This window comes from Notothenia rossii (assembly GCF_949606895.1).
Source record: "Notothenia rossii genome assembly, chromosome: 8".
Taxonomy (NCBI): domain Eukaryota; kingdom Metazoa; phylum Chordata; class Actinopteri; order Perciformes; family Nototheniidae; genus Notothenia; species Notothenia rossii.
Genome location: NC_136906.1, coordinates 2,589,029 through 2,612,606, shown reverse-complemented (window position 1 = coordinate 2,612,606; position 23,578 = coordinate 2,589,029). Strand labels below are relative to the sequence as shown.

General features: G+C 41.5%; 2 protein-coding genes across 3 annotated transcripts; one reads left to right on the top strand and one right to left on the bottom strand.

Annotated features, from left to right (window-relative positions):
• The first annotated feature begins 1,591 nt into the window (after positions 1-1,591).
• Positions 1,592-8,105, top strand: LOC307016523 (dual specificity protein phosphatase 18-like). Of its 2 annotated transcripts, none has more exons than XM_079645647.1 (3): positions 1,592-1,715; positions 1,831-2,172; positions 7,040-8,105. In XM_079645647.1, exons 2-3 carry the CDS (start codon positions 1,831-1,833, stop codon positions 7,259-7,261), a joined length of 564 nt encoding a protein of 187 aa, XP_079501773.1. In that variant the 5' UTR covers positions 1,592-1,715; the 3' UTR covers positions 7,262-8,105. The 2 variants fall into 2 exon arrangements, with proteins under 2 accessions (XP_079501773.1, XP_079501774.1); XM_079645648.1 differs by having other exon boundaries at positions 7,058-8,098.
• Positions 8,106-11,258: 3,153 nt separating this feature from the next.
• LOC307017009 (uncharacterized protein) lies at positions 11,259-21,737 on the bottom strand. The gene is made up of 5 exons (XM_079646428.1): positions 21,705-21,737; positions 20,456-20,729; positions 18,842-19,017; positions 16,372-17,185; positions 11,259-14,623 (listed from the first exon to the last, which is right to left on the bottom strand). Exons 2-5 carry the CDS (start codon positions 20,589-20,591, stop codon positions 14,001-14,003), a joined length of 1,749 nt encoding a protein of 582 aa, XP_079502554.1. The 5' UTR covers positions 20,592-20,729; positions 21,705-21,737; the 3' UTR covers positions 11,259-14,000.
• Between the last annotated feature and the right edge of the window lie 1,841 nt (positions 21,738-23,578).

Sequence of the window (23,578 nt, the reverse complement as noted above, 5' to 3'; positions counted from 1 at the left end):
CATCTTTTGACATTCAACGCAGGTGCAACAATACTCCTCTATAGCTCTTACCACCCCTGGCCAGTGGAACCGGCTCACAATCCGCTGCCTGTCTTCTCAACACCTAGGGGGGCCCCTAGGACATGGCTGTGGACAACCAACAAATCTCTCCGCTGACCTTCAACCTCTTTGGCATTGTACAACAGATTTGTTTTTATTAGGAAACGAGGACATGTAAACTCACCTACTCTGGGAACCGGTTTTCCCTTTATTTCCACAACATTGCTGCGTGCATGCAACAGTTTCGGGTCTTCTATCTGGGCGGTCCCGAACTGGCCCTTCAAACTTGGAAGCAAGGATGCTTCACCCTCCTCATCACCTGTGCTTGGGTCTCCAGGGAAAGCAACAAAAGGGGTATCATTTGCCTCATCTGCACTGGGGGATGGGTTGTCTCTCCGCTCCTCTGGCGCAGCGCACACCATTTTGGGGGACTGCTGAGGAGAAGTACCCTGGGTGCAGTGTTGTAGTCAAGTCACCAATTCACAAGTCCGAGTCCGAGTCTGAGTCCAAGTCATCCTGCACGAGAATTCAGGAGTCCAAGTCCAAGTCGCGTCAATCAGTGCGCAAGTCCGAGTCGAGTCACGAGTCCAGAAAATCGGCACTCGAGTCCGACTCTCTGCCTTGGTGGCAATTCATCCATTCTCTCATTTTCCTTTTGAATGCTTGTGCTTTTTGGGACTTTTATTTTGAAGTCAGTTCTTGGTCGCTTTTATTTTGAAGTCAGTTTATCTATGCCTTTATTAACAAGTCAGTAAAAGGTTGAAGTCCGTTTTTGGAAGCTTTTATTTTGAAGTCAGTACTTGGACGCTTTTATTTTGAAGTCAGTACTTTGATGCTTTTATTTTGAAGTCAGTACTTGGATGCTTTTATTTTGAAGCCAGTACTTGGATGCTTTTATTTTGAAGTCAGTACTTGGATGCTTTTATTTTGAAGTCAGTACTTGGATGCTTTTATTTTGAAGTCAGTACTTGGATGCTTTTATTTTGAAGTCAGTACATCGATGCTTTTATTTGAAGTCAGTTCATCAATGGTTTTATTTTGAAGTCAGTTCCTCAATGTTTTTATTTTGAAGTCAGTTCTTGGTTGGTTTTATTTTGAAGTCAGGTCATAGTGCCCTTATGTTGAAATTAGGTCATCTATGCTCTATACAAAGTGAATCGATGCAACAATATGACACACTAAAATAAACAACAAAATAAAAAGATAATAATAATAATAATTTAAAAAACAGCATTCAAGCATGAATAAAACTGTTAAATAATATAAGATAAAACCCTTTTAAGGTCTATAAAATAAATGAAAGCGTATAAAAGTAGGTTAATAACAAAGACTAAAACATAATTTAAAGTGAGGGGTTGCTAATAAAAAGATAATCTAAAAAGAGGCTCTTTCGCTGTTGTTTAAAAAGGTCCACTGACAGATAGAAAACATTACATCAGATGCTGTTTGGGTATATTTTGGTTACATAACTTCAGCTGTTGGACTAAAATTAACCCTTCAGACACACACACACACACACACACACACACACACACACACACACACACACACACACACACACACACACCGCCTTCTAGGGTATCGTGTGTGTGTGTGTGTGTGTGTCTGCTCATTTAGAGCAGGGATCAGAGGAAGAAGCAACCACAACTAAAGTGAAGCGACTGACACAGTAGCAGGTAACTCACACACACACACACACACACACACACACACACACACACACACACACACACACACACACACACACACACACAAACGCACACACACTGAGCCTCCCCCCCTGTGTTTCAGATGGCGGTGTCTCAGATCACCCCCTCTCTCTTCCTGGGGGGGGCGGAGGCGGCCCTGAACGCACCGCTGCTCTCTATGAAAGGCGTCACGCTGGTGGTGAACGCCACGCTGAGCCACGCGGGCCCCGCCCTCCAGGGGGTGGAGTTTGTTCGCATCCCTGTGCCCGACCTGCCCTGCGCGCGCCTCGGGGATCACTTCGACCGCGTGGCCGACCGTATCCACGGCAACCGCGCGGGCAGCACGCTCGTGCACTGTGTGGCGGGGAAGAGCCGCTCGCCCGCGCTGGTGATGGCGTACCTGATGCGTTACCGCGCGGTGACGCTGCGGCAGGCGCACCGCTGGGTAATATCAAGATAAAACAGAAGTGACAAGTGAAATATATAGATCTGATAGACAATACTGTAGGCTACTACGAGGGTCAGATCACAGCTAACACCATTTAAAGCTGGGTATTACAATAGAGGTCTCCTAAGGCTACTATTTTTAGGGATATATTATAGTTCTCAGATATATAAAAATATATAAAAAAGAAAAGAATGGAAGTAGTCATCACATACAGAGCTGCATGGGACAAATAGTTCCCTGAATAGTGTCCTTCAAATGCTGATATACAAGAGAGGGAGTTACCAACCCAGTCTCACATCTAAACGTGTAATAAGTACGTTGGTCCACAACTTGGGACGTAGTATTTCTACAAAAACGCCTCTGAAATTGTAAGATCCCTACGTTTTTTTTCACCATTCATTCCAATGGCTGGCGTCTATGTCATGTGATCTTCAAATTTCTCCATGCAGAAAAAAAAACATGGCCGAACTTCGTTTTATTCTCGGTGGAAAATGCCTATTTTAAGGTTAGTTTGGCCATTAAAATGCGTTTTGATGTCATTTGATGGCGGTTGCTAGGGACGCTGCTATCGATATTATTTATGTTATGTTGTGTAACTGTTTAATGGTGTTATCTTTATTGCTACCCTCTTCCCCGTCAATGTATAGTGTTGGTCCACAGCGCAAACGTATTAGTTTAACAAAATCCGCATCTAAAATTGTGGCATAGATACGTTATTTTCCCCTGTGCAATTCTCCAACCCACTCTCACATCTCACATCACATCGTCATAAACAAATACCGGAAACAGACGTAGGCAAGATGCTCAGCTCTCTGATTGGATGGTTTAGCCGCAATGCACGTCGGGAAATGGTATGTATGCGATATGAAATCCGAAAACATTTATTTTAAATAAAATAATACTTTTAGTGTGCTTGCTTTTCTCTTTGAAAGTCATCACATAATGGCATTGTAATACACGGTTCGGCTGCATTGAATATTACATATCTGCCGTAGTTCTCTATTTAGACTTCTAGACAAAATGGAAGAACTGCCGCCAAAACTGAAAACGTGACGTGGATCATAAATATATAAGCAATTAAACAACATCATTTATTTTCACACAATACGTCTCCTTTCAATATCAACACTAATTCGGCTGACTTTTATATTTGATCCAATTAGTAGATAGGCTGCAGACATCTATCAATATGTGTGTATACCTCCAGCAATGTTAACTATGTTGAAGCACTTATTTTAACTGATATTATACATTATACTCTTATAAGATCTGTAGATAGCATAAGAAATGTGCAGAATATGACAGTTTAATGGTGGAGGTATTCACACATATTGATAGATGTCTTGTAATGCACTGTTGAGGAACCTGCCACCCAAGATTTTCATTCATTGCATAACTACACCGTAGTTGTGTATATGATATGTCAATAAACCTTAGAAAATCTTGAAATCTTGAAAGGGATGTGCAAAATAGCCATTATATACAGTCTTTAATTAACTATTAGTAGAGAATAACGAGTAATGAATATACTTTATAGGGATCCTATTAATATCTAATAATAAAATAATGAAATTGAATAACATGCTTTAACCACTCGGTGTCCCTTTATCAGCTGTCCACCGTAATGGTGTAAATACAGCCTATCTACCGATTGGATCAAATATAAAAGTCAGCCGAATTAGTGGTGATGATGCGAGGAGACGTATTGTGTGAAAAGAAATGTAAGATGTTGTTTAATTGCTCAAATATTTATGATCCATGTCACATTTTCAGTTTTGGCGGCAGTCCCTCATGTTTGTCTAGACAGTGCTTCTCAAAGTGTGGTCCGCGGACCACTGGTGGTCCATGAGTGCCCCCTAGTGGTCCGTGAGTATATTGGTAACATTTCACATTTGAAATAAATAACTAAATTTAAGTTTTCCGCACTCTCGCGGGAATATCTCCGCAATGGGGTGGGATTAAGTTTCACTTTCAATTGCATGATATAGCCCAGCGCAACACCTTCATCAAACATGTTGCCACTTGTTTGTACCATTTTCAGGCGATTTGTAATCTTTTCTAGAAAAACGATGTGTTTTTTGATATTTGTGGAGTTATGTGGTCAGCGAGTGTTTTTTTATTGGTTAAGTGGTCCTTGGTATGAAAAAGTTTGAGAAACACTGGTCTAGAAGTCTTCTCATCAGGGCTCTATAAATAGAGAACTACGGCAGATATGTAATATTCAATGCAGCCAGACCGTGTATTACAATGCCGTTATGTGATGACTTTCAAAGAGAAAAGAAAGCGCACTCGGAATAAAGTATTTTTTTGTATTTATTTTTTTATTCGGATTTCACATCACATAAACACCGAATCCCAACGCGCATTTAAACCATCCACTCACAGAGCTGAGGATCTTGCCTACGTCTGTTTCCGGTATTTGTTTATGACGATGTGATGTGAGACTAGGTTGGAGAATTGCACAGGGGAAAATAACGTATCTATGCCACAATTTTAGATGCAGATTTTGTTAAACTAATACGCTTGCGCTGTGGACCAACACTATACATTGACGGGGAAGAGGGTAGCAATAAAGATAACACCATTAAACAGTTACACAACATAACAGAAATAATATCGAGAGCAGCGTCCCTAGCAACCACCTTGGTAACAATGAAAACGTTGTATGGACTCAATTTCCTGAAGTAATCTTCGTAATAACTAGCAAACTAAAGATCATGTTCATCCACTGCACACATCATCTGAAATAACAACTCATATTTCTCGCATCAAATGACATCAAAACGCATTTTAATGGCCAAACTAACCTTAAAATAGGCATTTTCCACCGAGAATAAAACGAAGGTTGGTCATGTTTTGTTTTTCTGCAGGAAGAAATTTGAAGATCAGGTGACATAGACGTCATTGGATTGAATGGTGAAAAAAAACGTAGGGATCCTACAATTTCAGAGGCGTTTTTGTAGAAATACTACGTCCCAAGTTGTGGACCAACGTATTTATTGCACGTTTAGATGTGAGACTGGGTTGGAGTTACACAGTCACAAGATGGAGGAATAGAAAGCAGTATTCAATGTTTACTTCAGATTAGCTCCACGTCAGAAATGAGCATGCTTGTCATATGTCTCTCTCCATAGAGGCTGAATCATCATGTTAATCACATAGCTATCATATGCCTCAAACAGTCCTGATGCTCTTCTAGGTAATCACACATCCTGTCATGTTCACAGCAGACTGTCCTCCTCCAAAAAACGACCATATAGGCCGATTGTTCAAGCCCTTATTACATCCCAGAGACACGTTTTAAAGTGTATGTTGTTTCTTACACGACCACTAGAGGTGCTCTAGTGGTCGTGTAAGAAACAACATGCTCCCGTCCCGTTCATTGCAAACGCTCAGGAGGGACGTTTATTCACAAATAACCCTCTCTGGAAAATCCTAAATTGTGGAATAGTTTGGCCATTAAAATGCTTTTTGATTAGATTTCTGGCGAGAAGTGTATATTGTACTCTTAGAATCCACGTCCAGTCGATGTGTAGGATCTATAGTTTGATAGATATTACGAGGATGATCTGAGGTCTCGCCAGGATAACGTGTGTGCAGCTTCCATGTAAAGTTAGCGTGGGTGAAAACAGTTTTTCCGGTCTCGAAGTTTTCATAATAAAACCGGATATATCCCCCTCACTGTCAAATGATTACACAGTGATATCTGCATTACTCATCCACTAAAAGACATCAGTTCATCCTTGTTAATTACACAATATTGATTGGTTTAAATTGTGTACAATGCTTTTGTGTTTTTAAACTTCGATTCAGAGAAACAAATTGTTTTTTGAACTACATTAGTGTAATTAGTGTTGATACTGCTAAGAGACGTATTGTGTGAAAAGAAATGGAAGATGTTGTTTAATTGCTAATATTTTTATGATCCACGTCACGTATTCAGTTTGTCAAAAGGTCTTCTGATCAGGGCTCTATAAATAAATGTCTACGGCAGATATGTAATATTTAATGCAGCTGAACCGTGTATTACAATGCCGTTAAGTGATGACTTTCAAAAAGAAAAGCAAGATCACTCGGAATAAAGTATTTTTTTTGTTTTTTTTAAAACACCATATCCCGACATGCATTGCGGCTAAAACAATCAATGTTTTAGCCTATCAAAACCTCTGAAAAAAGAAAGGTGTCTCTCAGAATCACAAGAGAAAAACCTGAGGGAAAAACACAAAAGCATTGGACACAATTTAAACCAATACATGTCGAATAATTAACTGATAAACTGATGTTTTTTAGTTGATGAGTACTGAAGATATCTCTGTTAAATCATTTGATCATTGGTTTTATTATGAAAACGTCAAGACCGGAAATACTGTTTTCAACCCGTAACTTTACATGGAGGCTGCTAAATACCTCAAATCATCTTCCTAATATCTATCAAACTATAGATCCTACATATTGACTGGACGTGGATTCTAAAAGTACAATATACACTTCTCGCTAGAAATCTAATCAAAAAGCTTTTTAATGGACAAACTATCCTACAATTAAGGAATTTACAGAGAGGGTTATTTGTGAATAAACGACCATCTGTAACGTTAGCATTCAACAGAAGCACTAGAGGGCGAAAACTTTAAAACGTAATTATAGGACGTATTAAGCGCTTGAACAAACAACATATTTGGTCGTAATAAGGGCCTGAAAAATCGGCCCATTTGGTCGTATGAGTTGGAGGACTTGTTGGTACACTGCTACAGTTGGGATACCTTTGTAATCATGTGTACTCTGATATTGGAAGAGTACATTCAGTATTTTCCCAACACCTAGCAACCTTTTTGTTTTGGTGAACTGGTTATCAGCTCATCAGTAGTTTGTTCATTCTCCCCAGGTTCAGGATCAGCGGCCGTGCATTCGGCTCAACGCCGGCTTCTGGGAGCAGCTGCTGCAGTACGAGCGCCGGCTGTACGGGAAAAACAGCATCAGGGTGGCGCCAGAATCCCCTCCGCTCACCCCGAGGCCGCAGACGAACCGCCTGGCCTCTCCGGTAACACCGAGTAACAGGAGGAGAAGAGGAGCCAAACCCAGAGTCTGAGAATCTAAACTAACAGGAGGAGAAGAGGAACCTAACAGTCTGAGAATTGAAAGCGTTCTTTTTCCAAAGTCCAGGAGTTAGTTCCAAAGGAGACAAGATGGCGCATCTGGAAGATCTAAGAATATGTAATAAACTAGCGTTGTACTAAATGTTACAAAGAGTTCCACAGCTGTGATCTTGAATTCTACTCAGTCCACAGGCCCCAAAGAGAAAACACCCAGAGCAGTTAGCTGTGATGGGAAAAATTAAAGACTACAGGTGGGAAACTCTTTTTATTACATGGTTTAGTTGAATACTCGATTCTGATTGGTCAATTCAGAACACGTGACACGTTGTTAATCCAGAACAGACAGACCGCTGTCAAGGATTTATTGACCGTTGTTAAGGACGCTCACATCTGCACAAAGAAGTCCGGCCAATTTAACTGATTACAGTTTGTCTGAAAAGCAGACTGCATGCAGTTTGCTTTTCTAACTGACAAGACAAGAGCGACAAGAAACAGCGGAGAAGTAACGGGCAGAAACCCTCCTTTTTACGCAGCGGTCCAAACATAGACATCAGACGGCAAAACATATTCAGTTGCCAGTTACTTTGGCATTAGGCCAGGGATATCTAGATACTCTCCAATATTTTCAAATTTGTAATCAAAAAGCTCCGTCTTCCTGCCGTTGCTCCGTTTATCAAATGGTAACAACGGACTATTTTTCTCAGCGGATGCATGTCAATTTAAATCAATGCATAAAACTATTTTTTAAATCAATAAAATTATTTTCTAAACCCATAAAAGCATTTCAATTAATTTTGGGAGTCATGTCGTTACTTTGTTGAGAATGCGGCCATGTAATAAGCGGGATAATGTGCAGCGACTTAGTCATTATGGGGAAAAGAACACCTTCATGCCGATCAAGATCCAGAAGGTCTGTGTTCTTTTCCCTATAATGACCACGTAGCTGCACATTATCCCTTACATTCTTCCAGAGCGTTGTGCCAAAACTGAAGAAAAAAGAAAATAAATAGGTCCGGGCCAAAAGGGTGAAAAATACATTCCTCCAGAGGCACATTTGTCAGAGTCAACTTTTGTGAGAACCAGGCTGGGGGGGGTCTTGAGGCATCAAATCTGTGTGCACTGTGAGCAGGTACATCACCTCCATGATTTCAGACAGCCATTTATTTTCTGTACACCCAAAAATCGGATTTCCCGATTTCGTGCGGACAGTATTCCAAAATGTATGGAGGAACAATTTTGACGGAGAAGGGGAGATGAAGCCCCGGACACTTCCCCTTCTCCGTTGCAACTTACAACGGAGAAGGGGAAAAAAGGGCCCGAAGCCCCAAAGGGTTGAGCTTTTTCGGGCCCCTTCTCCGTTGGCACTTTTTTCGAGAATCTTTTTAAACTTCATTTTTGATTATTTTAAGATATAATTAACCGACCAGGGCGCATCACAGCAATTTACAAGCCAGGAAAGGTGTTTGAATCCTGGGTCAGGCACGGTTCCAGAACAAAATGACTCAGGGTGCATCTGAGATTAGAGAGGGGGGGTCCTCACCTCCTCTAGGAGGGTTTTAAATATTGAAGTTAAAAGCATCAATCTGGTGCACTTTGAGAGCAAAATGAAGAGATCTATGGATCTATGTGCTCTTTGCTTGATTCATGCCTTCCCAGTCCCTTATCACGTAGCCTATAAGAGCATGGCGCCAGTTGTTGTAGCCAGTTGTGGTGAAGGCATCTGACTTACTTGAACCAAAATGTCTACATGCATAGCAGAAGATGGCATCTTTTTTACATGAATATTCCAGCCAATCTCTGTTTTGAAACCATGAGCTGCAAAATGAGAGCCTTACCCCACTGTACAGGCGAGTTGGGTACTTTTTTTAATATACTTGGGCAGGCTCTGTTTTGCCGAGGTCCTCTGGCACTTGCGGGCCGCTGAGGGGTGGACTTGGGGCAACGAAGACGGCTGCTCCACCTCCGTGGGCGAGGCGGGCAAAGCCGGCGAGTCGGGCGTTAGTGTCCACGACAGTGGCTGCGGGTAACGTAATGTCCCCATGATCTGAACTGTTATTACCTGCAGTAGATGCAGTGTTACTGCTGGCGATAAGGGCTGGTTGTTTAAACCATTTTCTGATGTCCATCATTGACTGCTGTGTAAGCACCTTGCAGATGACTAACACGCAGCGGCACAGGTCACGTGTACCTGACATAATAACGTTAATTACCGTTTAAATTGACCAAATAAATGCAGCAGACAATGTTATTCAACCACAATTACAATTTATTTTATTTCAACTATATTCTTCTTCTTCTTCTTCTTCTTCTTCTTCTTCTTCTTCTTCTTCTTCTTCTTCTTCTTCTTCTTCTTCTTCTTCTTCTTCTTATTGTTATTATTATTATTATTATTATTATTATTATTATTATTATTATTATTATTATTACTACTATTATTATTATTGTTATTATATATGTAATGTTTTTCACTTTTCATTATTTTATTTTTTTTACTTTTCATTTTTCAAATGAGGGTGCATAACGACTCAACTGAGAGTGCAATGCATCCTTATGCACCCCCGTAGAACTGGGCCTCACAGTGATCCCTTTTTATTTACTACAAGAAAAATGTGCCGTTTTATTTCATACAGTTACATTTTGATTGAGACAGGGAAATAATCTAAACCTCACGCGTGGCATTTCACTGTCAAGGGGGGCGATATAGCGTTTATATAATTACATTGCAAATACTGACTTGAGCCCCACCACTGTATGGGTTAGCCCTACCAGAGATTACCCAACAGAAATACGCTGGCGCCGCCACTGTTGACAGCGGTTAGCTCCCGTCACAGCATTCAAACCATACAAAACATAGAGAAACCTCTCTTGGTAGGTCTGCTTCCGTCCTGGGGTCTGTGTAGTGGGGGTCTGTGTAGTGGGGGTCTGTGTAGTGGTTCCTGTGTTCCGTAGCTCCACCTCCACAGGGAAATGGTCACTGACGGCAAGCGTCTGAGAGAATAGACAAAAAAAACACTTTAGAAAGTTTCCCCTTGTGGACCAATTTGTTAATTCCTACATACATAGCTCAGTTAAACATATAACAGCTGGTTTCTTTGCACAAGGTGGAAAGGAAGCTGATAGCTAACTAGAAAATGCATTTCCTGCTGAAAATGCGTGTGAATGCTGTGTACATTTGTTGCAGAATTTTTGTGTACTTTCGGGTCAATCCTTTAACAATCTTTGTTTTGGTCGAAACAGTAGCTACTAAAATCTGATAGACTCCTAAGGGAGCTTGAGCACCTATATTTATGTTGATGGTTTGGATCAAAGCATAATATAAGATATATAAATATCTTCTTTTTTTAAACATTTCTGATATTGTTATGGTTTGTCATCAAGTCTGTATTTCATATATACCACCTGCATACATACTTAAATAAAGGGTTGATCTCCTGGCAGAAATAGCTCGGGTTACAGACACAATCAAATCAATTGTCCCTGAGCCTGAGGACAATCTGTCCAACAAATCCATTTTGAGGTGTTCCCTGCTGGCAGACAGAGACACGCACACAGGGGAAAACACAGGTGATAAAAGTGAGAATCAAATAAAAGCATTAAAATCACGGCCTGACAAACCAGGACCTGTAATATTGTATTACGTCAAAACACATTAACACATATGAAACCATGAATCAAAATGATAGCCCTGTTCCCTGTGTGTGTGTGTGTGTGTGTGTGTGTGTGTGTGTGTGTGTGTGTGTGTGTGTGTGTGTGTGTGTGTGTGTGTGTGTGTGTGTGTGTGTGTGTGTGTGTGTGTGTGTGTGTGTGTGTGATATTATAACTTGGATGTACTTGGTAAACAATGAAAGGAAATAATACCACTGAGCTTCATTGACCGTCTGGCGTGTGGCTTGTTTCTTTCTAATCGTAGTAGAATATTTAAATGATTTGTATAAACCTAGAGGGTGATGGTTTGCTGGATCGCCTGTTCGTCTTTTCTCGTAATACCTAGTCTGCTATCCATCCCTCGTGACTAAGTATTCTTTGTTTGTCTCTTTGTGTTTTGGTTTAGCCTTTTGAGCCTTGAGTTCTCAGTTTGATCCAAGTGAGCGCTCCTGTGTCTGGTGTTAACCGTAACAAAGTAGGACCTTGACAAAGACTTGGCGACAGATTTGAGTTTATTTATTGTTGAATTACACACAATCAGCTATCATTCAATATATTATTTACACAAGCAATGCAAACCTCTTCTTTAAAGGGACACACAAACATCTTAAATACCTTTTACTCTTACCTGTATTGTTATTTAACAATCTTGTTTAGTTTTGTTCAGTTTGAGAAACTCAACAAACATGTCTCTTTAACAGAACTCACGACCAGGATACTTAAAGGTGGGGTAGGTAAGTTTGAGAAACCGGCTCGAGATACACTTTTAGTTATATTCCATGGAATGCTCTTAACATCCCGATAGCAATGAATATCTGAAGTGCTTTGACACAAAATCCATTAAAATATATCATCTGTGGAAGCCGTGGCGCTGTAAAAAGCACGACCAATCATCTGAGCCGGCTAAAGTAACTGGATGGCCTACCTGCCTGGCAGCCTTCCATCTGTGCACAAACTTATCTTGTACCCTCATTGGTCATGTGCGCGTTCGTGTGTGTTGGAGGAGGGGCTCTGTGAGGAAGGGGCAGATGTTTTCCGGCTGTGTATTTTCAAATTCTAGCGCACTCGAGCCGGTTTCTCCAAAAATGACCTACCCCACCTTTGAGATAATCCACAGAGCTTGCTGCAGTTTCATGTAGGAACAATGTTTGTCTAATGAAGGCCGACATCTCTCCAAAGCTTTGCAACGAACACCGAAAGGATCTAATTAATATGCAGAAATACAACTCAAATGGGAAATATGTATTTTAGATGTCAGGGTACTTTTAAGCAAGCAAGGCCACAATATGCTTGGCTGACATTTTAACTAATCATACAGTAGCAGGAAAACGTAAAGAATAACAACATCAACACATATTAAATGTCCAACCGTAGCAAAGGAACAGCTTAATAAGTCAAATGTAAATCACAGGTATTAACCGCTGCTGTGCGTTCAGGGCACAAACACGTGTAAATAACAGGGTAGCCCTATTCTAAAATAAACATTGAAAACGTGCAGTTAATTCCATATTCATTCGCAAAAAGATCAAGTATCTGTATTCAAAAACATTTTAATATATATTCCTGATGCTGTCAGTAATGTTGGCAAACACATGACTAATGAGGCAATTAAGTCCTATCTTTATCTTTACACTAAACTTTGAATATATGTCAGCATACTGGGACTTTCAACCGTGTCGTTATATTCTAAAAACATAAAGTTATGCTCTGTCATTGAAGGTGATTGTGTGTGTGTGTGTGTGTGTGTGTGTGTGTGTGTGTGTGTGTGTGTGTGTGTGTGTGTGTGTGTGTGTGTGTGTGTGTGTGTGTGTGTGTGTGTGTGTGTGTGTGTGTGTGTGTGACTCGTAGTTTGTAACGAGCTTTGAGGGGTCGAGAAGACCTGATGAAGAGCTGTATAGTCCATTTAATATTTCATGTTGGAATAACAGAGCATTCCTGCATCCGCTTTGCTTCTGGTCGTTAGTATGGTTTGTATTAATCTTTCTGTAAATTCAGTTAAAGGTGGAGTAGGTAAGTTTGAGAAACCGGCTCGAGATAAACTTTTTGTTATATTCCATGGAATGGTCTTAGCATCCCGATAGCAATGAATATCTGAAGTGCTTTGACATCTGTGGAAGCCGTATCGCTGTAAAAAGCACGACCAATCATCTGAGCCGGCCCGGCTAAAGTAACTGGATGGCCTACCTGCCTGTCAGCCTTCCATCTGTGCACAAACTGATCTCCTGCCCTCATTGGTCATGTGCGCGTTCGTGTGTGTTGGGGGAGGGGCTCGTTCAGGAAGTGTTAGATTTCTTCCGGCTGTGTATTTTCAAATTCTAGCGCACTCGAGCTGGTTTCTCCAAAATTACCTACCCCACCTTTAAATGTCCAATTCCTTCATCGATGTTAACGTATAGAAAGTCATCGTGAGACTGGTATTTCTGGATTCTTAACTTGTATTACTTGAAAAGTATAAATGCTATCAAATTGAGTCCAAAGTACATTTAAATATAATGACAGGGGGGAATGGGTGTTTTCCAATCAGAGATTCAGTGGTTTGCTCCCGAACTGAAGAGTTTGTAAGCTGTATAACTTTAAAACTGATCTGAAGTATTCAACTTGAAAAGTCTTCGAATAAAATCAGTATAAATGGCATTTAAGAGTACAAACGGTACCTAGCACAGGCTAAGCTGCATTTATTTTGATCTGTGTATTGACAATAAAGTTGAATCGAATCTAAATTAAGAGGGGGGCCTTATATTCCCCCCAAAAGTGTGAGAGCCCCTGATTGACAGTATATGGTCATTACTTATGCCAAGTGTACATTTATTTACAAAGAGGTTAATCTAACCCTCCTGTTGTGTTCTCTTCTCCCCTGGTCTGTTCTAACTGCTCTTACATTAACACAAAAACCACTAATCATCACCAAGTGTTATTTATCACCTTTAAGATGTGAACAATGTCTCAGACTACGGGTTATGAATAACTGCAGTAAATATATGATTGATGAAAGAAGTAGGTTTGACCCGAACACGACAGGAGGGTCACGTGGTTTTTTGCATGCAGTGTTTTGCTTCTACAGTATTTCCGTGCATTCGGTATTTGCCCTTACGAAGTGGTGGTGGAGTGTCGTGCTGTGAGTGTGCGCGGACGGTGTGAAGGTGTGTGAGAGTGTGTGTGGACGAGGCTTTGTACAGCGTGTCTGTACCTGGCTGACATGAGGTTGTACAGAAGAGGGTTGATGGCGGCACTGAGGTAGAAGAGGACGGAGGACACCAGGTTAAAATACTGAGACAGATGGTAGAGAAAATACGAGTGTGTGTCAGAGTGTGTGTGTGTACGGTTGAAGCCTGTGTCGTTGTGTGTGTTATCGTACAGATCGTATGTGTTTGAATATACGTCTGTGCTCATATCTTCAGATTGTGCGCCAAAGTGTGTGTCAGTGTGTGTGTCAGTGTGTGTGTCAGTGTGTGTGTCAGTGTGTGTGTCAGTGTTTGTGTCAGTGTGTGTGCAGGTGTGTGTGTCAGTGTGTGTGTTTCTACAGATGTCGCAGGATATTCCAACTGAGTGTGAGTGGTTGAAGGGTTCAGTATCAGAGTGTGTGTTCATCTCTGAGTGTGTATCTGTGTGTGTTTCCTGTCTGTCCGAACCCGTGCCCAGAGAAAGACTGAACATGGTCCGACCCACATGGAAGGGCAGCCAGCAGAGGACGAAGGCCAGGACGATGACTCCTGCAGGAGGAGGAGGAGGAGGAGGAGGAGGAGGAAGAGGAGGATGAGGAAGAGGAAGATGGACTCATTATTAATCCTTGACAGTTTTAACCATCCATCAGGATCAAAACCCAACCCCACAATAACTGTTTAAAGAGAACTGGTTCAACATGTTGAGACGTTTATTCCAAACTTAAACCCACCCTTGATATCAAGCCCCGCCTCTCAGACCTAAGCCACGCCTCTGATTTGTAAAGCCCGCCTGTAAGACTTCAGGCCCTGACACACCAAGCAGTCACCAGAGAACTCGCCGATGCCGACGCCGACTGTTGCGTCGCCGTGCTCTCCTGCCTCTTGGCCATGTGTCGCACTGGAACACACCACAAAGACTTCAGCCGAGCACGTACGAACTGCGCATGCGTGAGTGGCAATAACTCTCCTTACCAGCAGGCGGCGGTAGTGTGTATTCGTCATTCAAAAGAGGCAACAACCGGAAGACAGAGAAGAAGAACACGTGACTACGTGATATAAACAAACAACAAATAGAGTGTGCGTTCCATCTTCACTCTCGTCCATCGAAAACATGTTTGGTGCGGTACTGGAGCTATCAGCCATTGGAGTGTTGTTTGTGGAAGATATTCTCAAGCAACCGTTTCGCTTCTCATGCACTGATTCGCTAGCTGCACAACCAATCAGAGTGATTTCTCTGTCCGACTGCCTGTGGCCGACGCACGGCCATGGAAGGCCAAATAAGGCGTGTCACGGACGACGGTGCGGGACACACCAAATTGAGTTTGGGCGACAGGGCACGCTTCGTCGTCCGACTAACGAAAACGGACGATTTCGGCCTGGGGTGTCAGGGCCTTAAAGCCACGCCTCTCATTCTTAAACCCCGCCTCCCAGTTGCCACGTTAAGTCCACCCTCAGTTTAGTCAAATCTAAGGAGAGGGAAACAAACTCTGATTTCAGACAGGTTCAATCATACAGGTTCACAATTGAGACCATGGAAGATATTACACCCCAGCACGTGCACTCCGCTCTGCATCAGCCAAACAGCTCGCTGCACCCGCACTGCGAGGGGGACCCAAGTTCCCATCAGTAGAAACACGTGGGTTTGCTATCCTGGCTCCAAAATGGTGGAATGAGCTCCCCATTGAAATCAGGACAGCAGAAAGCTTACACATCTTCTTCAGACTGAAAACTCATCTCTTTGGACTCCACTTCCAGAGATAGAATTACTAACAAAGCACTTATATACTAATAAAGGACTGGCTGATCTAAAGCCAGTTGAGCAGCACTTGAAATGTTTTGGCTCTATGAAACCTGATGAACTTATATGATTCTGTTTTCTTCAAGGTTGTATTTTGTTGGTCGAACGCACTTATTGTAAGTCTCTTTGGATAAAAGCCTCAGCTTAATGCAATGTAATATTGACGAATACATTCTCGTACCGGCTGCATCCCAGAACTCAGCCTTAAGTTTGACCCAGATTCAGTTTCCCCAGATAGTTCTGTTTTGGTGAGGGGACGAGCGTGACAAAGAGATTGGACACATCTGAAATCATACCCTTTTCGTCATGTGGACAAGACGGAAAATGGGGTTGCAACAAAATGTCCCACTTGAAAAAGGACCTGAATGTTATATACCAATGTGAGCACCGCTTTCTGTGTGCTGCTGTTGTTGTTGTTGTTGTTGTTGTTGTTGTTGTTGTTGTTGTTGTTGTTGTTGTAATAAAGTGCTGAAGGTGTGTGTCGGTGTGTGTTTCTCACCCAGCATTTTGATCGTGTGCCGGTGACTCTGGTCTCGGCGGCTGCTTTGAGGACGCAGCCACAGCGTGCGTCCAATCAGGCTGTAGACCAATCCCAGAATGCACAGCGGCACCAGGAAGTACAGGTTGGAGATGATGATCATGGCCGACAGCAGGCCGGAGGTGACGGCGTAATGCGTGAAGCGACACTCTCTGTTATCCCTCTCTCCTTTTCCTCCGCCCTCGTCTTCTTTCATTTTATTTTGACGCTCAGCTTCCACCTCTTCTTCTTGTTTTATTTCCCCTCCACCTCCATGTTTCCTCTCATCTCTTTCCTCTGTTCCCCCTTTCTTTTCTCCCAACATGTTTCCCTCCAACCCTCTTCCTCCTCCACCTATCATTAACCCTCCTCCATGTTTCCTCTCATCTCTTTCTTCTATTCCCACTTCCTTCTCGACTATCTTTTCTCCCCAGTGAATTCCCTCCAGCCCTCCATCCATTGAGGCCCAGTGCCCACTCCCTCTTTCCGCTCCACCTAATGCTCCCCCCTTTTCTCCTTCCCACCCTCCGTTCTCCCTCCCAACGTCCTCCACTCCCACCATGACCAACACTGGCGCTGCGCTGACGGCCGCTCCGAGCCACAGGCAGCCAATCAGAGCCCTCGTTCTGCGCCGTGTGACCAGGGTCTTGGCTGTGATTGGCCAGCAGACGGCCAGGTACCTCTCCAGAGACAGGAAGGTGATGTGGAGGATGGTGCAGAAGGTGCAGCACTCGGACAGGAACATGGTGAGCTTACAGGCCACGTCTCCTAAATACCAGGGGCTGGGCCTCCAGAGCTGGAAGACACACAACAATCACGTAGGCTCGTTTACTGATTGATTTCAACAACATTATCATAAAGAAAGCAGGGTGGAGACAACTGCAGGACATGTTTTACTGAGACATACCTTACAGGTCACCTATTCTGCAAAGTCCTCTTCTTCATGTCTCTTCTACATCAATATGTGTCCCCTCTTCTTCATGTCTCTTCTACATCAACATGTGTCCCCTCTTCTTCATGTCTCTTCTACATCAACATGTGTCCTCTCTTCTTCATGTCTCTTCTACATCAACATGTTACCCCTCTTCTCCATGTCTCTTCTACATCAACATGTGTCCCCTCTTCTTCATGTCTCTTCTACATCAACATGTGTCCCCTCTTCTTCATGTCTCTTCTACATCAACATGTGTCCCCTCTTCTCCATGTCTCTTCTACATCAACATGTGTCCCCTCTTCTTCATGTCTCTTCTACATCAACATGTGTCCCCTCTTCTTCATGTCTCTTCTACATCAACATGTGTCCCCTCTTCTCCATGTCTCTTCTACATCAACATGTGTCCCCTCTTCTTCATGTCTCTTCTACATCAACATGTGTCCCCTCTTCTTCATGTCTCTTCTACATCAACATGTGTCCCCTCTTCTTCATGTCTCTTCTACATCAACATGTGTCCCCTCTTCTTCATGTCTCTTCTACATCAACATGTGTCCCCTCTTCTCCATGTCTCTTCTACATCAACATGTGTCCCCTCTTCTTCATGTCTCTTCTACATCAACATGTGTCCCCTCTTCTTCATGTCTCTTCTACATCAACATGTGTCCCCTCTTCTCCATGTCTCTTCTACATCAACATGTGTCCCCTCTTCTTCATGTCTCTTCTACATTGACATGTGTCCCCTCTTCTTCATGTCTCTTCTACATCAACATGTGTCCCCTCTTCTCCATGTCTCTTCTACATCAACATGTGTCCCCTCTTCTTCATGTCTCTTCTACATTGACATGTGTCCCCTCTTCTTCATGTCTCTTCTACATCAACATGTGTCCCCTCTTCTTCATGTCTCTTCTACATCAACATATGTCCCCTCTTCTTCATGTCTCTTCTACATCAACATATGTCCCCTCTTCTTCATGTCTCTTCTACATCAACATGTGTCCCCTCTTCTTCATGTCTCTTCTACATCAACATATGTCCCCTCTTCTTCATGTCTCTTCTACATCAACATATGTCCCCTCTTCTCCATGTCTCTTCTACATCAACTTGTGTCCCCTCTTCTTCATGTCTCCTCTACATCAACATGTGTCCCCTCTTCTCCATGTCTATTCTACATCAACATGTGTCCCCTCTTCTCCATGTCTCTTCTACATCAACATGTGTCCCCTCTTCTTCATGTCTCTTCTACATCAACATGTGTCCCCTCTTCTTCATGTCTCTTCTACATCAACATATGTCCCCTCTTCTCCATGTCTCTTCTACATCAACATGTGTCCCCTCTTCTCCATGTCTCTTCTACATCAACATGTGTCCCCTCTTCTTCGTGTGTGTGTGTGTGTGTGTGTGTGTGTGTGTGTTTGTGTGTGTGTGTGTGTGTGTGTGTGTGTGTGTGTGTGTGTGTGTGTGTGTGTGTGTGTGTGTGTGTGTGTGTGTGTGTGTGTGTGTGTGTGTGTGTGTGTGTACCTTGTACAGATCCAGAGGCAGCAGGAGCAGGATCAGCAGGTCACTGACGGCCATGCTGCTCAGGTACAGGTAGGTAGAGCTTCTCATGTGAGGTCTCAGCCAAACCACCAGGATGGTCAGAATATTTCCCAGAAGCCCAAAGAGCATCAGTGGGATATAAAGGACAGTCACGCACACTGGAAGAGAAAGTAATAATAATGGTTTTATTAGAATCTAACTGCACCATGTATCACTTCCTGCCCCCTGGTCTGGAGGTCAATGGTTTTCTGAATGTGTTTGTGGTAGTTAGCCTGAAATAAGGTCATAACAGTTTGTTCCACGAGATAAAATACGTCCACCCACTGGTGGATTTAAAAACAGCAGTTGCTAACAAATGTCTAAATCAAACAGCTAAACGTCATCACGCCCAACTAGCCGCCTTTAGCTTAGCGGTTATGACGTTAAGTGTTGTGAAAATCGTGAATGTCCTCCTCCAACATGAGAGCAACATGCTAACAAAGGTATCAACTGTAGCTGTGAACATGACAGGATGTGTGATTACCTAGAAGAGCATCAGGACTGTTTGAGGCATATGATAGCTATGTGATTAACATGATGACTCAGCCTCTATGGAGAGAGACATATGACAAGCATGATCATTTCTGACGTGGAGCTAATCTGAAGTAAACATTGAATACTGCTTTCTATTCCTCCATCTAGTGACTGTGTAACTCCCTCTCTTGGATATCAGCATGTGAAGGACACTGTTCAGGAACTAGTTGATGCTCTGTATGTGATGACTCCTTCCATTCTGGAGAGGATCACAGATACATGGATCCTGAGGTTGAAGATCAAGCTGGGGACCAGGGAGATTTTTCTAACATGAAGTCATGTGACCTTGCTGTTGCTCCTTTATAGGCTAACGTTAGCTTTTTACTTCAGAAATCATAAAGAGGTGTTAATATGTGGAGATTATCCTGCTGAACTAAACCTGTAAATATCATAAAAATTGAGATTATTTTGTATATAATAATAATAATCCAAAATCCCATTTTGAAATCCCATTGAACCAGAGAGATGCTGCCTTCTGGGGACACTACAACAATATGACACCCATGCACCTTTTATTCCTCTGAAGCAGGGGTATGCAAACTTTTTTCACCGAGGGCCACATCACTAGAGGTATATCGCCTCATAAATTCAGTTATAAGTTAGCAAAATTTATCAATTGTAAGTAATTGATGCTTGTGTGTGTTGGCAGCTCATCCCTTAAAACAGAAGCCTCAGATTAATTTTAATGAGGAGAAATAGGAAGGGTTTATTTCAAGCTTGTTATGTGAATAAGTTATTTGGCTTTTTTCTCTTCAACTAAGATACTGTATGTTAGAAAATGTTTCCAACTTTAATTGACTGAATTTATTTGAAAAGTGGTCTTATTAACATATGAATACTACTGTAATATATATATATATATATATTTAAGAAGTACAATATAAGACAAACACAGGTTTCATTTGTGGGCCATATTCCATTATACTTTTTTAATTTGCTGAGGGCCGATTCAAAATGGCCCCCGGGCCGTAGTTTGGACACCCCTGGTCTAAAGTCATGGGGCATTATTGTCGTTTGACCCACCTAACTCGATGAACCCAAACATAGGTTCGTCCAAATGGCACTCCTCGTTCAAACAGCCCTCGGAGAAGCCAGATGTTCGGACACAGTTTCTGTCCTCACAGCCGCTGCCCGTGCCTTCCAGCTCCAAGAGATCCATGACGATGCAGAGTGGCGGGGGGTCGGAGAGAAACAGTGAAATCTGAGAAAGCGGCGGGGGGGGAAGTGTCCCCGGGTTACAGGACGCAGAGGTGACGCACAGCCATGGATTTCCAATGACGCTCAATCACAGATGACACTAGAGGGGAGGAAAGAGACATCACACACATTTAATGAAACTCTCAATGTGTGTTTTCATCTTTTATCCCCCTTAAATCACGGAATTCATTATTTTTTATGTTTTTGTTGAATTATTATTTGTGCTGTTCTTTATTTATTCATTTTTATTTTTGTTTATTTATATATTTTGTTCAGTATTTTTTTTTATGCCACTTAAATCATTCATTTTAATTTGTTTTCTATAATTATGTTTTATCATATTTAGGCCTGTTATTAAAATTAATCAGATTTTCTTTCAATTAAAGGAGATTTAAGGACAAAGGAAATCAACAATAAAGAACATTTTATTTTTAAATGATATCAGACACAATACCATTATCTTAAAACCAGCTTTAATGTACCTCAAAATATCTCAGTGCTAATATATATATTTTGTATTATTTGCTTGATTGTCATTACTTCAGTACAAAATACTGCATGTGTCGACAAAATAAGTGAATACAATTTTTTTAAGAAAAGATTGAAACTTGTATACAAGATCAAATAAGATAAGATGAGATAAGGTAAGGCAAGGTGATTATTATGTATATGACATTTTAATTCATGTTCAAATTGATAATTATAACTTTTTTGAATATTGAACAAAGTATTTACGCAAACTAATTCAATAAATAAAAAATTAAAATAAGCAACATATGCAGTTACACATCGATTCAGGATATTATACCATTAACTTAAAATGTAATTACATACATGGTGCTGCTAATGTTGTGCTTTTGCTACTTATTATCTATAAATCTCAAAATAATACACCTTTAACATTAGCACATCTACAATATAAACAAGTGACAGTTAATTATTAAACTACTTATCATTTTCCTGCAAAATAACCTGCCCTTCACCGTGAACATCAGGGATAATGAAATACAATTAAGCAAAATTAAACAAGACACACTCGTGCCTTTTACATTAAAGGTAAAATAAAAAAACTCACTGTTTGAGAGGAGCTCCATTGCTTGACGTGTCTTCTCTGCTGCGCTCACACACTTGGTCATTGCCGTTATGAACACACACACACACACACACACACACACACACACACACACACACACACACACACACACACACACACACACACACACACACACACACACACACACATAAAATGGACCAATCTGCACAGTGACTACTTTTACTGTCGGTACTTTAACTTTTATTTTGATGAGAATACTTTTCTACTTTCACTTCAGTAACATTTTGAATGCAGGAGTTTTACTGTAACAGAGTATTCCTACACTCTGGTACTTCTACTTTTACTCAAGTACAAGATCTGAGTACTTCTACTGTTAATCAAGTACAAGATCTGACGAGGCGTGTGGCGCAGTGGATAGAGCGTTGGTGTTCGGATCAAGGAAGCACAGGTTCAAACCCCACTGCAGTCAGCATGTCGTTGTGTCCCTGAGACACTTCACCCCAAATTGCTCCTGTGGGGATTGCCCACAGTATTGAGCATGTAAATCGCTTTGGATAAAAGCTTCTAACAAGTAACATGTAATGTAATTTAATCTGAGTACTTCTACTCAAGTACAACATCTGAGTAATTTTCAAGTACAACATCTGAGTACTTATACTTTTACTGAGATTGACTACAACATCTTACAGGCATAACATAAATAAATATGTGATTAAAAAAACGCTTAAATCCAACTGAAGTAATTAAACACACACTGTCAAAAAGGATTTGATCAATTAATAAGTGTAAATCTTTTCCTAATATTACAATGTATGCAATTTCTACTGAATTTCACAAGTTGTTATTATTTGAACTGAGCTATACACAAGTTATTGAGCCGTTTCCGCTCTACATCCTGAACTCCTCCCTTCGATGCAATGCACTTCCGTTTTGGCGGACTGGGTTTGTTTTGCTAGCTAGCTCCGTTGTGCCGACAAAGCACTGATATCGCAGAGACAAAGAGGATATAACAATTACAACATGAAGAAAAGTGGTTCGGGAACTACGTGTGCGGTAGTTGGTTGCAATCACTCGAGAAAGCACCTGAACGAGTGGTTAGATAGAGAGTGCTACGACCACAAACCAGCACCCAGCACCCAGCCATGTTGTTCATTAAATACAGATAAACACAACAAATACTGCATGCATTGTATTTTTTAATATTATATATGAATATTTTCATAGTGATGTAATTGTGTGGGCTGCTTTTATATTTTAATTTGTAATACCTGTTAGGATTAAACATGTGATCTTTCTTGTTGAAGCCATTTCTTTAGTTTCCTCTCAACAATTAATTAATTCAGTGTTATTTATGTACAGTATGAGCTTAATATGAATGATGAACTGTGTTAAAAGAAATTGTAGCACTCTAAGGAACATATGAAATGCAATAATGCAATAACAGTGCAATAATGAAATTAAATTACATCAAACTTTATTTTCACTCAAACAGTACAGGCACATATGATATATTGCACAGCATAAAGAGATCATGTAAATTGTGCATTATGTAAACAACAGACAACTGTTGGCTCCTGTGGGCATGACCTAAATAAGGCAGTTTATTTTGGTTTTATGCTGGGCCACGTCGTCATGTTATCCTCCCAGTTTTGCACTGAATTCGGGTGGGGGAGAGTAACGCCATCTCCAGTCAAAGAAGTAGAATCGTGTTCCCAAGCTAGCATCACTGTTAGCATCGAAATCGCTTTGTTTACACCAGTGCCCGTCTGACTGTTTACATCGGTTTACACCGACAGACGCTGTGCAAAAGACTTCCGGCGGAAATGAAGTGCATTTGTGTAGTGTCATGGCGCTACCCGTGTTTTGGCGCGTAAACTTGTCTATATACACAAGTT

What these genes read in the sequence shown, in the direction of transcription:
- LOC307016523 (XM_079645647.1), top strand. Translation starts at nt 1,831, where the DNA reads ATGGCGGTGTCTCAGATCACCCCCTCTCTCTTCCTGGGGGGGGCGGAG. An exon ending in TGCGGCAGGCGCACCGCTGG is followed by an intron (nt 2,173 to 7,039) that starts GTAATATCAAGA and finishes GCTCATCAGTAG; the next exon opens with TTTGTTCATTCTCCCCAGGT.
- LOC307017009 (XM_079646428.1), bottom strand. Translation starts at nt 20,591, where the DNA reads ATGGATCTCTTGGAGCTGGAAGGCACGGGCAGCGGCTGTGAGGACAGA. An exon ending in GTTTGGGTTCATCGAGTTAG is followed by an intron (nt 19,018 to 20,455) that starts GTGGGTCAAACG and finishes TTTCTCTTCCAG; the next exon opens with TGTGCGTGACTGTCCTTTAT. An exon ending in GCACACGATCAAAATGCTGG is followed by an intron (nt 14,624 to 16,371) that starts GTGAGAAACACA and finishes CTCCTCCTGCAG; the next exon opens with GAGTCATCGTCCTGGCCTTC.